General features: G+C 39.3%; 2 protein-coding genes across 2 annotated transcripts; both read right to left on the bottom strand.

Moving 5' to 3' along the window:
* Window positions 1-2033: 2033 nt before the first annotated feature.
* On the bottom strand, window positions 2034-8215 carry LOC131777232 (uncharacterized). Its single transcript, XM_066174811.1, has 4 exons — window positions 7970-8215; window positions 3742-3874; window positions 3329-3586; window positions 2034-2510 (listed from the first exon to the last, which is right to left on the bottom strand). The coding sequence occupies exons 1-4, from the start codon at window positions 8013-8015 to the stop codon at window positions 2234-2236; spliced, it is 714 nt and encodes a 237-aa protein (XP_066030908.1). The 5' UTR covers window positions 8016-8215; the 3' UTR covers window positions 2034-2233.
* Window positions 8216-13972: 5757 nt separating this feature from the next.
* Window positions 13973-15896, bottom strand: LOC136284144 (uncharacterized). The gene is made up of 4 exons (XM_066173967.1): window positions 15802-15896; window positions 15493-15663; window positions 15067-15324; window positions 13973-14243 (listed from the first exon to the last, which is right to left on the bottom strand). Exons 1-4 carry the CDS (start codon window positions 15894-15896, stop codon window positions 13973-13975), a joined length of 795 nt encoding a protein of 264 aa, XP_066030064.1.
* Window positions 15897-17684: the final 1788 nt, after the last annotated feature.

Below are 17684 nucleotides of genomic sequence, written 5' to 3'. Positions count from 1 at the left end.
AATTTATATATGGGAGGATTGCGGGTACGGAGGGAAATTTGAACAGATTTTTGGCGTGGAACAATCATCCAATGTGTATTATAAAAACTGTGAAAACCACGAATTGTTTCATTGCCCTCAGTGGAGTACGTAATAGGTATTCAGAAATATTTCTCTGTGCTGTGCTGGGAGTCAGGGATTTGATCCGTAAAGCAATTTTTAAACTTTTATTGAGTTTCTGAGATGTATCCCTACAGTGAGAACGTTCGATAAACGCGGCGGACACTTTCATTACAAACAGCAACAACAGAAGTAGGAAATTTATACATGTATCAACAAGTGTTTAGCTTGTGACTAAAATTGTGACAGCTACGTCCTTCAACCCTAGCTTGTTTGGCTGCCTTCTTAGACGCCTCCATCTACCGACTTTTGAACATCATCCCTCTCTGACTCACGGATTTCACTTCCTGCTAACCCTTCGATAACCTCCTCGTCCGATTTATTAGCAGAGTCCTCGTCCGAGCTTGACTCTTCACATCCTTTTTTTTTTAAACGGGCTACTATTAGCTGCATGTAACAGGAAAGTTTGTATTTAAAATGCCTATTTAGTCTCCACTACACAACAAATAACACAGTAATGTAAACCAAATAAGTTTATTTAGGGAAGCCTACCGAGAACCAACCCGAGGCATACATACATGCATACATTCGCAACTGATAAACCACTTACAATCCTGACATACAGTCAACTCCCTACACATTCAAAAATAGGTATACATTACTAACATATAAACTTCACCAAGTCGGGATTAACAGAGATTGGCAACCGAACAAGGACACCACTACGGTTATACGGAGGCCAGAAAAAACCCGTTTGGGGAAAAATATGACAGGAAATCTGGGAAGGAACCACGGCCCAAACTCAGAGCAGTAGTCAGCCTGTCCTACGAGGCTTCACAATTAAACAAAATAAGTCACGTTTTTCGAACCAAATAAATTTGTTATCAGTCAGAGGTGGACAGTTGGTTCTGATGACTAGATGGACATCACGTGCTATACTCCCCCTAATAAACCACTGCATCATTACCCATGATGCTCGGGCCTAAGGCTCAGGCCTTGTCGTATCTCGTGCCGGCAAAATATTTATTTCTTCCTTATTCGCAGACTCAGTAGTCAGAAATGCCATTTTTCTGGCAGCCATAGCAGAAAGTAGAGATGACGACGCCTGACCAATTTCCCGGTTAACTCAGCGTCGATGGTTGCAATGCTTGTAAAACTATTGTCACTTTTGATTGCATCAAACACCTCTCTAGATAGCTCTCTTGAGGTACGTTTTGCAAGAAGCAAGTATGCCCCCTGTTGTAAACGCTTCTCCTTTAATTTTGTTGTCTTTATTACTGCGCGATTGCCGATCTTTCCAAATGTGAGATGGAAAATTCCTTTTTAGTTCTATCAGGGTTGTTGTCAGCTCATTTCAGACTTCTTGAAATTCCTCTTGGGATACCCTAATTCGTTCTTTAGCTTCATGAAAATATATCAATTTGTCAATTGCCAAGGGTTTTGGTCTTCTCTATAAAGGAATTTTCGCTCGCTGTCGATGAATAATAACGAAGCTGCTACGAAAATTCAGGTGTCATCTACAGTGGCCAAGCAGAACTTACACCTGACAAAGTCATCGTTGCTTTTGCAACCATCCGCGCCTGCCGCCTAATTTTGTAATATTTTGACCTACTCCCGACTTCTCGTTGCTCAGAATATCGTTTTGCTTATCTGACAGATCTTTCATTTCGTGTTTAACTGCTTTCACATTTTCTGTTGTTCGAAGAGATACCATTTAAATCCACCATCTTTACTACAAAAAACAGATTCGTATTCTGCTTATCGATTTGTGGGTTAGGAAGTAAATAGTAACACTGACTCTTTGAAGTGGTTGGGAAGGAAAGGGGGGGGGGGGGAGGAAGATCATGAAATCTCGCACGGACAGTATGGGGGAATCAAAGAAAAGCTACATACTTTAAGGGAGATATCCCATAAATGCTCCGTTGTCGCAAGAATGTGTTTTTTAGACTTATTTTAATTTTCATTATTTTCAATTTCAGTTCAATTACTGTTATAAATCCAACTACTAAAAGGAAATATTTCAGACTTAAGATAAGCTTGCAGTTAATTCAAATGCTTCGCCGATACAAAAACCTATCAAACTTGACTAAAAATGTTTACAAACTGGAATAAAATGATGGAGAGCGAAACCTCTTTAATAGTTGAAAAAGAAACAAATGGACATGAAAACTAACAACAGCGCCTGCATTACACCAGGTTTAATGCCAGCGGCTGCATTAATGCCAGCGGGTCCACTGATGTCTTTCACGCCATAGCACTGATCATTTCCGGTCGCCCCAGGGTCCCGATTGTTTGCGCAGAAAGGATTGTAGTCAGCGAGGGCCAAGTCCAAGACTTCTCTCTCAGCAGAGGAAAAGGTGCAGTCAGAATAGATCAGATTCTTCAGACACTTCTTCCTCTCCGCTTCCTCCCTGAAAGAATGACAGTTAACAAAATCATCCTAAGTATGTCTGTTTCCCTCGTTGTGCAGTTTTGGATCTGAGACTACATTAATTTCAATCTATTTCGGTTTACAAAGCCGAGCCAACTCTGATCGGTAAAACTCGCGTCACCCTCTGAACGTGGCCTGCTCATTGGTGTTTTCTTGCACTTTTGACAGTTAACTGGGTCTGCATAAAGAGCCTTCTTAATCTGTCGGTTAATTCTACTACTATTAGCAATGATCAAAATATTTCTATTTATATTTATTGTTCTTGTAATACTCAACCAAGGAGCAATTTTATTTGTCCTTTTTCTCTTCCAAATTTTTGGATTTTAAATTTTTTTTTCGCGGAGCTTTAAATTGAAAGAAATATGGTGGATTTAGATGTCTTCTAAAGTTAACGATACGTAAAGTCAAGGCCTTTTGAACACACTCGGATAAAGAAAAGAACTGGGAATAATGGTTTGAGTCTTGTCTTAGGAAAATTTGATAAATTTTTACGCCTGTTCCTAAATATGTTACTTTCTCAAACATTCTCAAGACAAAAATGTAAAATTGTTCTGTGTTCCACAACTGCGCCCTAATCAATCATTTCCATTAATTTATTAATGTTTAACAAACAAGTGCAAATACATTCTGAGTAAACCCACGGCATCATGGAATCTCTTTAATTTATTTTAAATCACAAAGAAGCATAGTTGATAACGTTGACGTCATCTATGCGTTTACATCATAGGAAAGCAACCAATCAGAATACGTGTATGATTCAGCTTATTGTATAAAAACAAATAGTCTACACCAACTCACGTGCAAAGAGAGGAATTCGATTTGTCCGCGAGGAATATTTGCCGGAAGGTCTTTCCACAGGCGTTTGCTTCAGTGACGAAAGAGCTGGAACAAGGCAATGATGACGCTGACGAGGGTGGTATTAGAGCGGGGCCTTCAGAACATTCTTTGCTGTTGAAATTCTGGTCTACAATTCTTCTGATGGTGCTGTCTGTCAGTGAGTCAGCACAATACTTCACCACCTTCACCACACAGTCTTTCATTTGGTTAAACTTTGCACTGGAATGAAAACAAGATACTGAGAGTTAAAGCAGTTTTTAAGTGAGAGTCCATTGCAACCCATGAACAGAACAGGCGACCTGACAGATACCGCGGTATTGCGTTAAAGTTGGATTAGTCGTCGTTCAAAACACCTCAAAGTTTAATGAACTTACAGACAGTTTCCTTTGGGGTCCTTTTGCAGTCCTTTATAGAAAAATGTGGCGCATTTTCGAGCAGTGCAAAAGTACTCCATGAAAGTACATTCGCCAACATCAGGGAGTGCCTCATGGCTTCCAACGAGAAACGCTGTAAGAGCAATGATTGACAGAAATCAATAAACCAGTGAGCCGTTTGTTATGAGAGCGATTTTTATGAATGTAAAGTAAGTAATTAGGAAGGAATGTAACGCTCTAGATTGTTATCACGCAAATACTGTAAAAGCCGTTAGTATTAAGATGGCAGGGGTGGGGGAACTCATCATCGAGGGAGTAGAAATCTTTGAAGCAATCCCCTGACAGAGATAGTTTATGGATCTGTCTTCCCACCCCCCCCCCCCCCTCCTTCTAACGCTCGTGTTAAAATCTCCCGGACCAAATGTGCTATCTCGCGTTCTTTTCATCAACAATTCCTTTGTCATCTTGCAAGACTACATAAGTTCCACAAAGCAATTATCTTCATACGCATGCATTGTCAAAAATCGGTCACGAACATAATGAACAATTTTGAGATTGCATTGAAATTTAGTGCGCGTGCCGAGAAATATACAGAATCTACATTAGGATGTTTGAGAAGAAACACGTGTTTGACTTGGATTGCACTGCCCAGCTTCCCAACTCTCTTTCCCCCCCCCCTTCCTTCCTTCCTTCTTTGTCCAAAACGCTTCGACGCCTCTGGGAAGTAATCTTACTCGTCAATATGACGAGGCAGGTGGGAGTCTGCCTTTTGGTCGAGCGTCGAGGGTCGAGGGTGAGGGTAATATCTCGAGGGTCCCAAAAATCCTAAAAATAATAAATCAATAATTAAATAAAAAATATTAAAATAGAAAATATAATAAAAATGAAAATAAAAAAATATGAATTTAAACAAAATAAGAAATATAAATAAATATTAGAGTATTCTATGCAGCATTTTTGGGCATGTCTTTGGGACAGTAATCTCTGAAGAAAAAAAAGTTGAAACGCTGAAATGTTTTTTTTTGGAAATGAAGACATGTTACCCTCACCCTTGACATATTACCATATTACATATTAAATTGTGCAGTCAATATTTTACAGCAGTCGGGTGTTTTGCCCAATTTTACGGAATAATTTCGTTTTTTCGCCCTCCGAAAATGGTACAGTAATAGGTGCTTTGTTTGAGATTGATCAACACTTGTAAAGGCACATTTGTAAGACATCAAATGCTTTTACCGGAAAACCGCATGCCGGATCGACACCAGAGTTTTCTTTTCCAGAGATTTTTCTCCCGCACGAACATGGTAATTTGCTTACGAAAGCTGTAATGTTTGAAATTATATCCTCAATCTAGCAACAATTGTTGGGTGAAGGTACAGTATTCTTGTTTGAAGCATCCGGTTTTTGAAACCGAAACGAGTCGGAAACGTAGGTATGTAGTTCAAATTCCAGAATAGGTCGCACGCCGGTTAGCGCTTGAGGCCACGCAATAAAGGCAATTATTGTGCAGTAAATATTTTACAGCAATCGGGTGTTTTGCCCAATTTTACAGAATAATTTCGTTTTTCACCCTCCGAAATGGTGCAGTAATCAGTTATTTCTTTCGATCTATCACGCAGTTAACTAGGATGTCACGCAACGCTTCCCCAAAGACATGCCCAAAAAATGCTGCGTAGAATACTCTAATATTTATTTACATACATACATACGTTTATTGACCACTTCCCCAAAGGGGCTTTTCAGTGCCAATTACAAAGGAAAAGATAAAAATAAAAACATATACAAATAATTTAAAGTTACAATTATTTATGTTTCTTATTTTGTTTTTTATATTTATATAAATATAAATTTATATAAATTTATATTTTTCTATTTTTTTACTTTTATTATATTTTCTATTTTAATATTTTTTATTTAATTATTGATTATTATTTTTAGGATTTTTGGGACCCTCGACATATTATCCTCACCCTCGACATGTAACCCTCGACCCTCGACCAAAAGACAGACTCGTAGTTAAAGTACAGAATATTTGCCAATGAGCCGTAACGACGTGGACTATATCACGCGGGTCGTTTTATGTTACAGTTCGGGTCAAATTAGCAAGGTATGTTTGAAACAGTGAATCGAAGTGAGAGAAACGTGATGAAGCTGAAAACAAAATTTGTACGTATATTAAAGCTTACTTTCTAAGGCCTCCACTTGGAGGGTCTTAGCTAGGAATATTACTCTTTATCCGTCATTGAACAAGCATGCAGACGTGGTACAGGATGTTTGCGTCTACAAGATATTGTGCAATACAGGATTTTGTGCTCTACATTACGTGAATCGTTTTCAGGTCCGTGATTTGTATAAGAAACAAAAGGCATCTTCGGAATAGAAAAAGACAGACAGATAAATTTAAATTACAACTTTTTTCATCTTAACATTGAACAAAACTGAACATACAATGAAAATTAGACTCCTCAAACAGACTGTCAATGATGATGGACACGTGGCAACAATAAATTAACATAAAATATTTCATTTTGCCATCTCTTCAGTCCTTCAACAGTGCACCGATTGACTTGTAGAGATGGACTACGATGTTTGAAACCTTGTCGGAGAATACAACAGAATTTCAGATCTCTATCAGTTATGCAAAACAGCATGAAAATTACCCACTTTAATTCTGGGATCAGTATGCGAACACGTCTCTTAAGATGGCAGTATCTCTTTCATCAAACAACAAATAGGTTTGATCTTGCAGCATGTGCACTACAGAAAAGCGCTAGCTTTAGTCATCAATTTGAAAAGATTCCAGCTAGCGTTAAGGTATTTAGTGCTGAGAAAGCAGAATTACAATGTAGTTCACGCCCGAACTCTCTTGTTGATTCGAGCAGCGATCAAATTACGCATAACGCGTGTTTCTCTCAACTTGTGTCGTATATCGGCAAGTTTGCGAATGCATTGTTCGAGCGTAGCTTACGTCCTTAATTCAAATATTTTTCTTTAGCAAACCAATCAACCACGTTTTGCTTCCGGAGCGAAACTAACGCTGAAAATTGACCTTATACCCTTTTCAATAATCGTTTCATTGGCATTGCGTGAGGTCAAACCAGATGGTACAAGGCTATTCCTATATTTAGTGTCATGATCTTCTCGCCGACCGTTTCATCAGGATCATTGTTGTGGAACTACTCTTTTGTAAAACAGCTGCCTAACGCAACATAAAATGCTGATCACAGACATACTGGACAATTTAACGTTGCAAGGGAGTTTGCTTTAGCCAAAAATCTATGCAGCAATCATTTCGGGAAGTTTGAGTAGAAGAACGTGTCTGGCTCGATGTACTGTAAAAATCCTACTTATTTACTCCTTTCCTTAGTCGCGCTCCAAAACGCTTTCGCTGCTTCTGAGACGCAAGACCACTTAATGATATATGTTATTGATTAAGTACATGGTTAAGGTAAAGGAAATTGGCCAACGCACTCTACTTCATGCGGATTGATCATTTTCATGTCAGTGATTCATAGTGATATCAGCCCAGGAATATCAGAAACGAAATTTATGTTCTATTAGACATTTCTTTTCTTCAGTCAAACTTATCATTGAAGAATTCAATCCCGCCTAGATTGGCTTCGCTATTTTGCAAGAGGGATTAATAAATTTTGTTGATTTTGTCGTATATTCGTGTTATATTATTGTAAAGAAAGTAATATTACGATGCAGCCAACGCCTCATTTTCCTCGTTTGATTCTAACTGTTATCAAAGTAACTGGAGCAGATGCTTCTCTCGCCTTGTGTCGCTGATCGGCAAGTACGCTAAGATGCAGGTCTTACCCTAACTTGAAAGAGTTGGCGAGAGACTCGAACAGCAAGTTGCCAGAATCTTTACCGACAGGGACAAGAAATGCATCGAACGTGCAGTGATAAATAAAGGTGATTGAAAACTAGACTCAATTTAGTCAGGGTGTCATCGCGTTGGTCCGTAACTTGGAATCCATAGACGTCGCGATGAAACAATGTGAAAACATGTAAAGCTAGCAGAGCGAAGAAGAAAAATAACAAAACGAAGCCATCCGAAACGAGACTACACGAAATCAACTCCACGTGGGGAATAGGATGATAAATTTTTTCAAGCGCTTGCATTTTATGTTCCGTAATATCTTGTAAACACCCACGGTTTTCGTGTTCTACAAACCGTTTGATTAGTACCTAAAGGTAGAGCAGTAAAAGATGAACTTACCCACGGCCACGACGACAATAAAAGTGAAACGCACAGAGATCTGCATCTTTGCTGCTCCTTTGCAAATGAATAGTCGAGTGTAACCTAGGTCCTATTATAATTACGAAAACCGTTTGCTGTACCGATTTTTCCGCTTTTTTCTCGGTGACGTCAGTTGAAGGTCTGGACATGCCTGATTACCTAAGCAAGGCTGGCCCAGTTGACCGGACTCCAACTATGATACGCAGTCACGCATTGTTTGACAAGAAAATTGAAGACCGGATTAAATTGTAGGCGACATCAAATGTCCTCCGCTAATGTTGGGTCGCAGTGATGGGGAACCAGCTGCTGACCGAAACTCGCTTTGTAGTGGGTACGGAGAACTCTTAACCTGTCTTTCTACCCTGTCTGATGAGTTTAAAACCTTTTCACGTCGGAATTTCGAAGCTTCAGTTACACCGCTGTCAGAGCCACTGATATCGACATTGGAAATGTTTAAGTATAGAATTAATGTTTAACGTAAATGCGTTCTTGCAGTTCTGTTCCCAAAACGTTTCATTTTCGGATAATTATCAACCAAAGTGCAACATATGAAAGATATGAAAGATGACCGAAGAGATTCAGACACCACAGGTTACGCGTAAGACTGTCAAAACTCACGGATATTATGACCTTTGAGAGGTTACGTGTAGCGGGTTATTAGGAGCATTTAAAAAAACGAACACACGAACTAGGTCAACTAGCGGTGACGAGAAAATAAAAGAATCCAAGTACGTATCGACTCCAAGTGTATTGTCACGATAATCAAAGGGTAGCAAAGAAACGTAGCGATGACAGTAACAAAAAATATTCTCATGATATGGTGCGGGCGTCGATTTAAGAGGTAATTAAGAAAAGAAAACTTTATGTAACTTACATTGTACATACCGAGAACGAAACTAATTGAGAATTACTCCAACAATAAATCATGCAAACAAATTGTACCAAGTTACAGTTGACTTACTTTAATTTAATTCCGAGGGAATTAACGTAAGAAGCTCGCAATCGTTTATTCAACCGTCCATGTCTGATTTGGAGATTGTAGCGGCGGCGGGGGAAGGGAGCGGGGAAAGGAGAAGAGAGTAATATTCACTCCCCACCCCCACTCCTCTCCTTATTTTAGACCATCTCCCACCCCCTTGGTACAAGTTTCTTTCTCTCCTCAGCCTCCGCTGGCACTAAAAATGAACGTCTATTATGTAACAGTTACAACTACCGGAAACGAGGTCAAAATAAAAAGAAGATAAATAATGAGAATATAATCATTGAATGTTTAAACGAATCGTGAGTCTTTAATCGTAACAATTATTTAAAATACAATTTTAACTGCCCAAATATGCAGAAAGTCGCTGTCTAATTTTTAAAACCCAAGTGTCGATTTCACTTTTCGCTTTGTTGCTGTTTTAATATCGCGGAATTTACCCCAGCAGAACCTCATTTATTGCGTGAGCCAAAACAAGAACTTTCGTGTGGGTGAAAGCAAAGGCCAAAGCAAAGTCAGTAGACAAACCAAGCACATCCACTTATGGTTAAACAAGGCATTTACAATTCAGAAACTCATCACGATAGCTCAACGCAAGGTAACTTCAGACCTTGAATTCATACAATAACCACATTCTAAATATAAACGAATGACTAAATCATACTGAATTGACTTAACTCACTAATAACTAACTAGAAGATAACTAAGAGAAAAAACAAACTGGATAAATTTATGCAATCTACCGCCTCGGACGATATACATGTTAATGAAAATATTCATACCCTTTCAACTTCTTATCCTTCAGTGATGAAGAAATGCGGGTAAAACACGTTGGTAATGGTAAAAGAAATATATCGATGCGTGAGGGCTCAAAGAACAGCGCACAGCCGGGTTGTGTGTGGACATTTTGAAAGATTGCATAACTGCCTGCCATCCTTTACAAAACTATGCAAATCTCAGGCATTCAAGCTTGAGTGCCCACATTTGTTTTCCTTTCGAATAAGGTAGAGACATTGAGAATACACCACTTCGGTGTGTTTGCACGAAAATCGTAACAAGTACATCAGATCTCTTTTCAAACAGGCTCACAAATCATATCTGTTTCATTGGTAAAGGGTAATTCTCTCTGAAATTCGCTTGAACGCTTAGTGTGGATCAATGGGAACTCTGTCAAACGTCTTTAAAAGTTCTGCTTTCGTTAGTTTTGACCCTAAGCTGTCATTTGTGTTTCAGCAGGTTATGTGAGCCCACAGATGTCTGATAAGTTTATCTCATAATCTATATGGATGTAAAGTTACCTCGTTCATAACGGTTGGATTAAACCGACCCATCTTTCGTGTGCGCATACACCTTCAGCTGTTATGTTATGAAATAGTGCTTGAGGAGAAGATTATCGAAGAAGTGGTATTGCACAAATTTTGTTCAATCGTTCGAAAATTTGCAGAAACCAATGAAAAGACAAGTGCAAAAGCTTTGCTTTTAAGAAAAAAGAGATCCTTAACTGTGAGTCTTGAAAGTCGTGAGAAACGAGTGAAAGATCTGGAATTCGGGTAAGATCTCTGTCGTCAATTAAGTAATTACCGTACATCTCAACAATCTCAACAAGATGAACCACTGATCTACTCAAACGTTAAAAGAACACAGACTGTATCAGTGAAATTAAGGCATTGCGAACTCGCCACATCACTGAGACATTCACCTCTTGGAATCAAAGCGAAAGTTTGGATTGCCTTTGCGCATTACCTTCTCCCTCACCCTTCCACTACATAATGGCTAAGATAGTGCCCGTGGTGCAGTTGGCCGCGTATGCTAAAAGTAGTACCTTATACGGTCGTACGGTCGTAAGGTCGTACGGTCGTACGGTCGTACGGTCGTACGGTCGTACGGTCGTACGGTCGTACGGTCGTACGGTCGTACGGTCGTACGGTCGTACGGTCGTACGGTCGTACGGTCGTACGGTCGTATGGTCGTACGGTCGTACGGTCGTATGATCGTACGGTCTTACGGTCGTACAACCAAATTTTTTTCGGCTTCATGGGTTACTACTATTTCGTATAGTTATGGGGCTACGCTCTGCGAGCTCCGCTATAATACAGAGACTTGCCAGTAGATAGTCAAACGAAAACTTTTTACATATCATTAAAATTTATTGTAGTGTTTCATGTTAACAAGTAGCAATAACTCCACCTTCCAGTAAATTCAATTATTTTCAGACATGAGAAAATACCACCTTAAACTTTTCAATCTATTCAATATGGCCAATAACAACATCAACTCAACTTTTAAACTAAATACTAGAAAACTTGATTGATGTTTGGAATTGATTTCTGTGATATAAAAATGAAATTCAGTTATTATCTCAAGTATTTACAAATGTCTTCATGGTCGAATCCCAAGTCTCTCTTCGTTATCAAGTTTTAATAATGATATTCTAGTTCTAGCTTGTCTTCCCTCAAAGCAAACTTTCGCAATGCAAGGAATATTTTAGACAAATTTCGTATTTCATTAGCTAGAGTTGTTAAGATCATGGACAGTTGACTTAAAGACACCTAAATTATACGCAGTTACAGCAAAGGGCGCCGAATTAAATAACAGAAAAAAAATCTCAAAAAGACACCGTGTATTTCCAGCCAGAGGACGATCATGAAACAAGGATAGCCAAAAGAGAAAAAGTTATGGTAAAAAAAATTATAGGTTCAAACACGAGTTGAAAATTGCTTTTTTTTTTTTTTTAATTTTCTACGCTAAACAGTGGAAGTTGTAACGTTATGGAAACACGGTGGGGCAAGGAGTCATACCTGACAACGTCAAGAGAAGATATAAGAGAAGCCCTTACGATTCTGGCGTCTTATTTTACTGACTCGCTGTTCTCACGTGTATACTCTTCAATCGACCTTGATGTCTTTAAACGCGAAGTGATTTACGGTCGTTTCTTTTAATTTTGGCTCATTTTCCCAAAGCGAAATTATCAGTCACGCTCAATAGGATATAATTTCAACTGAAAGTCCGCGAGTTCGCTGCATTTCTCTTAGGAGTTGAAGGTAGGTTTGTATTTTAGCATATAGAATGCTTCGAACAGGCGTAGATTTGCGGGGTCTTTGTAGCACAATGGTCGTGATTCGATGCCTTTCTGGACTTTGTTAAAGCAAAATGCATTACGTTTATATAAATGTTGTCATGTTCGTATCAGTCGCGGTAGATGAAGGATGCAACGTGTTAATCAGCTATGTTCTGACATTTATCGACCGATGTTTTCAGTTATGTTCGATTTGTCAGGGTAAATTTGAGCCAGGGTACAGAACAAAAATTAGTTCGAGCTAAAGAAGAGTTGAGTTAACAGAGCTCGAAGTAGCTGATGGTAAATGACTGGATTAACAGGGTGAAGTACAAGGAAAATCGGATCTTATTCGAGTTCCTGGCTGTTTAAGTTGACAGGTTTCGAGTTAGCGGGGTTCTACCGAATAAGAAAAGACATTTTGAATCCTTAAAAACCAGGTGTTTTTACCTTGATTGAAGTATCAGTTGTTTGCCAAGGAAATGTATACATATACCAACAAGTGTTTGGCTTAATGTGACTGCTTCGTCCCTCAACCTTTCTTTGGCGACTTGATGGACGCCTCCATCTACCGACTTTTGAACATCATCCCCCTGATTCTTGGGGGGGGATGTTAACCCCTCTGCTAACCCTTTGATAGCCTCCTTGTCCGATTTGTTACCAGTCCTTGTCCGAGCTAGACTCTTCACCGCTTTTTTCGTTTGAACTGGCTGCTATTAGCTGCATGTTACGGAAAAAGTTGTATTTAAAATGCCTTTTTCTGGCAGCCATGGCAGAGGGTAAAGATGAAGACGCCTGACCAATTTCCTGGTTATCTCAGCATAGATGGTTGCAATGCTTGTAAAACTATTGTTATATTTGATTGCACCAAACACCTCTCCAGCAAGCTCTTTTGAGGTAAGCTTTGCGAAAAGCAAGTATGCCTTCTGTTAAAAACGCTTCTTCTTTAATCAGTGTTTTCATTTTTTATTCGCGATTGCCGATCTTTTCAAATGCTAGATAGAAGCTTCCTTTTCAATTCTATTTGAATCCACCATCTTTACTGCAATTTGTATTTTGCATAATGGCACTGTTGTAAAAATTCAGCTTATCGGTTTGAGGCCATGACATCTTCCACTGACAATACGGGGAAATCAAAGAAAAGCTATATATTTTAAGGGGGAGGTCAAGTAAATGCTCTGTTGTCGCGAAAAAATCCTCCTTAGTCCCTACACGGTTGTAAATATTGACCGGTCCCTTACAGGTACAAATCTTAGCCTAAACCTCTTTTTTGGGGGGAGGGGAGTGGGGAGGGGTTGCAATAAAAGTCCTTTTACCAAAGAACTAATAAGTTTCACGTAGTTAGACGTAGTTAGTTTAGAGAAGTATTTTCTGGGTTTGGGGAGGTGTCATCTGCCGGCGTCATCTACAGTAGCCAAGCAGGACTCAAAATTGACAAAGCCATCGTTACTCGTCAAAGTCATCGTCGTGGAAGGAGTTGCAATATAAGTCCAGTTACCAAAGGGCTGTTAACTTTAACGTAGGTAGTCCAGAGAAGTATTTGCTGGGCTCGGGGACTGGGGGAGGGTAGTTGGGGCGTGGATGAGTTGTGATAAGGAAGAAACACTTTTGTTTCTAATTAACTTCGTTTATTCGAAATATCGTTAACGCATATGGCTCAGCGTAAAATCTACTTCCACCATTGCGGAAACAAATTAGTTTAATCGGTTTGCTGAAAAAGAATGTGTTTTTTAGACCAATTTTAATTTTCATTATCTTTAATTTCTGAAATGCTTTTATAAAAAGTGGTCGCTCAAGCAGTTAAGAAGTAAAAGCCAACTACTTAAAGGAAATCTTTCAGATTCAGGATAAGCTAACAGTTATTCAAATGCATCGCCGATACAAAAACTTATCAAACTTGACTTAAAATGTCTACAAACTGGAATGAAATGATGAAGAGGAAACCTCTTTAATAGTTGAAAAAGAAACAAATGGACATGAAAACTAACAACAGCGCCTGCATTACACCGGGTTTAATGGCAGCGGCTGCATTCATGCCGGAGGGGATGTCTGTCACGCCATAACACTGATCATTTCCGGTCGCCCCAGGGTCCCGATTGTTTGCGCAGAAAGGATTGTAGTCAGCAAGCCCCAAGTCCAACACTTCCCGGTCAGCAGAGGAAAAGGTGCAGTCAGAATCAATCAAATTATTCACACACTTCTTCCGCTTGGCTTCCTCCCTGAAACAATGAAAGTTGACAAAATCATTCTACGTATGCCCGTTTCCCTCGTTATGCAGTTTTGGAACTGAGACTACATCGATTTCGATCTATTTCGGTTTACAAAGCCGAGCCAACTCTGATCGGCAAAACTCGCGTCACCCTCTGAAGGCGACTTGGTTATTGACGTTTCCCTGTGCATTGATTCTAGTCAGTTTACTGGATTTCCATAAAGCACCTTCTTAATTTGTCGATTAATTCTATCACCATTAACAATGATCATGATATTTTTTTTTTTTTTGTTTGTTGTTGTTGTTCCTGTAATACTCAACCAAGGCGCATTTTTATTTGTCCCTTTTCTCTATCAATTTATTTAAAATTTTACTTTTTTTTTTCCTTTCTTGCAGAGCTTTAAATTAAAAGAAATAGTGGATTTAAATGTCTGCTAAAGTTAATGATACATAACGTCAAGGCTTCTTTATCCACATCTGGGTGGGAGAAAGAACTGGGAATAATGTTTCGATTCTCGTCTTGACAAAATTTTCTTCATTTTTACGCCCGTTCCCAAATTTCTTGTTATCTCTCAATTTTTTCAGGGGAATATTCTCGAGACAAGGGTGTGAAGTTTTTCTTTGTTCCACAATCGTGCCTTATCAATTATCTCTGTTAATTTATTATTCTGAGTAAAACCACCGCATCATGGAATCTGTTTTCTTTGGATAACAAAGAAGCAAAGTGGAGAGCGTTGATGTAATCTGGGCGTTTACATCATAAGTAACAACCACTCAGAATACGTGTAGGACTCAGCTTATTGTGTGAAAACAGATAGTTTACACAAACTCACGCGCAAAGAGAGGAATTCGATTTGTCCGCGACGAATATTTGCCGAAAGGTCCTTCCACAGGCGTTTGCTTTAGTGACGAAAGAGCTGGAACAAAGCGGGGATGCCGCTGACGAAGATGATATTAGAGCGGGGCCTTCAGAACATTCTTTGTTGGGAAAATTGTCGTCTACAATTCTTCTGATGGTGCTATCCGGCAGTGAGTTCGCACAATACTTCATCACCTTCACCACACAGTCTTTCATTTGGTCGAACTTAGCACTGGAAAAAAAACAAGGTAGCCACGGAGGTAAAGCAATTTTTGAGTGAGAGTCCATTGTAATTCATGAACAGAACAGGCCAACTGACAGATACCGCAGTTTTGCGTTACAGTGGAATGAGTCGCCCTTCAAAACACCTCAAAGTGTAGAGCTAATTAAGTGAACTTACAAACAGTCTCCTTTGGGGTCCTTTTGTAGTCCTTTATAGAATAATGTGACGCATTTTCGAACAGCACAATAGTACTCCATGAAAGTACATCGGCCAATGTTAGGGAGTGCCCCATGACTTTCAACGAGAAACGCTGTAAGAGCAGAAATCAAATAATCAGTGAGCCGTTTGCTATGAGAGTGATTTTTATGAATGTAAAGGAAGTAATTAGAAAGGAATGCAACGCTATAGATTATTGTCAAAAAAGTTTATGGATCTGTCCTCCTTGCGCCCAAACACGCAAGTTTCATTTTCGGACCGGAAACTAACGCTCGTTCGGCATAAAATCTCTCAGGCCAAATATCCTGTCTCGCATTCTTTTTACCAACAGTTCCTTTGTCATTTTGTAGGACATGTATTGACATGCTTCATACACATTCATATTCAAAAATCGTTCACGAACACAATGAACAATTTTGAGATTGCATTGAAGTTAATTGCTCGTCGCGAGAAATATACAGAATTCAAATTAGCATGTTTAAGAAGAAGCACGTGTTTGGCCTGGGTTGCGATGAACTGCCCAGCCTCCCTCCCAGCCTCCTTCCCCTCTTCCTTCCTTCTGCTTGGTCCAAAACGCTTCGCCTCCTCTGGGAAGTAATTTAACTCATTAATATGACGAGCCAGGCGGCGGATGTTATTAACCAAGCAAGTAGTTCAAGTACAGAATATTTGCCAACGAGCCGTAACAACTTGGACTATATCACGCAGGTCGTTTTATGTTAAAGTTATGATAGGGGAATACAAAATTAAACAATTTCAGATCTTTCTCAGTTATACAAAACTACCCACTTTGTATCTGGGATCAGTATAAGAACGCTTCCCTTCTCCTTCACGCTATACAGTCGCAGTTGTATCTGTGTAACAGCCTTAGATCTCAGGATCCCTTTCATGAAATGAAACGACAAGTAGCTTTAACCCTGTTGCATGTGCACTACAGAAAAGCGCAAGCTCGAGTCATCAGTTTGAGAAGATACCTATTAGCGTTAAGAGATTTAGTACTGAGAAAGCAGAATTGCAATGAAGTTCATGCCCTGATCACTCCACTTGAGAGATGCGAGCAGCGATCAAAGTACGCATAACGATTATTTCTCTCAACTTGTGTCGTATATCGGCAAGTTTGCTTAGATGCAGGTCTGGGAAAAACGCAATTGCCCTAACTTGAAAGAGTTAAAGAAAGTGTAGGGGAGATAATTTCAATAATCGTTTCATTGGGATTACGTCGGGCCAAACCGGATGATGCAAGACTTTTCCTATATTTAGTGTCATGATCCTCTCGCCAATTGTTTCATCAGGATCATTGTTGTGGAACTACTCTTTAGTTAAACAGCTGCCTTCTTCTACAACATAAAATATTGATCAAAGACATATTGGACAATTTTGAGGTTGCAAGTGTATTTGCTTTTTCCAAAAAAGCTATGCAGCAATCATTTCAGGAGGTTTGAGTCGAAGAACGTGTTTAGCTTGATGTACGGTAAAAACCCTAATTATTTCCTTCTTTTCTTCGTCGCGGTCCAAAACGCTTTCGCTGCTTCTGAGACGCAATACCATTTAATGATATATGTTATTGACTAAGCATATGGTTAAGGTACGGGACATTGGCCAACGTACTCTACTTCATGCGGATCGATAACTTTCGTGTCCGTGATATCAGCCGAGTAATATCAGAAACGAGATTTATACCATCCTCTCGTAGACGTTTCTTTTTTTTCAGTTAAAATTGAATTTATCCTAATGTTTATTTCCCTTCCGCCTTGATTGGCTTCGCTATTTTGCGGGAGGGATATGTATTTTAATTGCAAAAGTAAATAAATTTTGTTGATTTCGTTTTGTATCTGTGTTATATTATTGTGTAGAAAGTAATATTACAATGCAGCCAACGCCTTATTTTCCTCGCTTGATTCTAACTATTATCAAAGTATCTGAAACAAATACTTCTTTCACCTTGTGTCGCTGATCTGCAAGTGCGTTAAGATGCATATGCAGGTCTTTCCCTAACTTGAAAGAGTTCAAATAGATTGGCGAGAGACTCGAGCAGCAAGTTGCTGGGAATTTTACCGACAGCGACAAGAACTGCATCGAACGTACAGTGATAAACAAAGGTGACTGAAAAAACCAGACTCAATTTAGTCAGGGTGCCATCGTGTTGGTCCGTA

Source organism: Pocillopora verrucosa, chromosome 11 (genome assembly GCF_036669915.1).
Source record: "Pocillopora verrucosa isolate sample1 chromosome 11, ASM3666991v2, whole genome shotgun sequence".
NCBI classification, from domain to species: Eukaryota; Metazoa; Cnidaria; class Anthozoa; order Scleractinia; family Pocilloporidae; genus Pocillopora; species Pocillopora verrucosa.
This window is presented reverse-complemented; position numbering and strand designations above follow the sequence as displayed.

Excerpts from the sequence above, each read along its gene's own strand:
- LOC131777232 (XM_066174811.1), bottom strand. The coding sequence starts at position 8,015 with ATGCAGATCTCTGTGCGTTTCACTTTTATTGTCGTCGTGGCCGTGG. Across the intron at positions 3,875-7,969 it reads TATTGTCGTCGTGGCCGTGG|CGTTTCTCGTTGGAAGCCAT; the intron begins GTAAGTTCATCT and ends TTGCTCTTACAG. Across the intron at positions 2,511-3,328 it reads TCGAATTCCTCTCTTTGCAC|GGAGGAAGCGGAGAGGAAGA; the intron begins GTGAGTTGGTGT and ends TCATTCTTTCAG.
- LOC136284144 (XM_066173967.1), bottom strand. The coding sequence starts at position 15,896 with ATGTCAATACATGTCCTACAAAATGACAAAGGAACTGTTGGTAAAAAG. Across the intron at positions 15,325-15,492 it reads GACCCCAAAGGAGACTGTTT|TGCTAAGTTCGACCAAATGA; the intron begins GTAAGTTCACTT and ends TTTTTTTTCCAG. Across the intron at positions 14,244-15,066 it reads TCGAATTCCTCTCTTTGCGC|GGAGGAAGCCAAGCGGAAGA; the intron begins GTGAGTTTGTGT and ends TCATTGTTTCAG.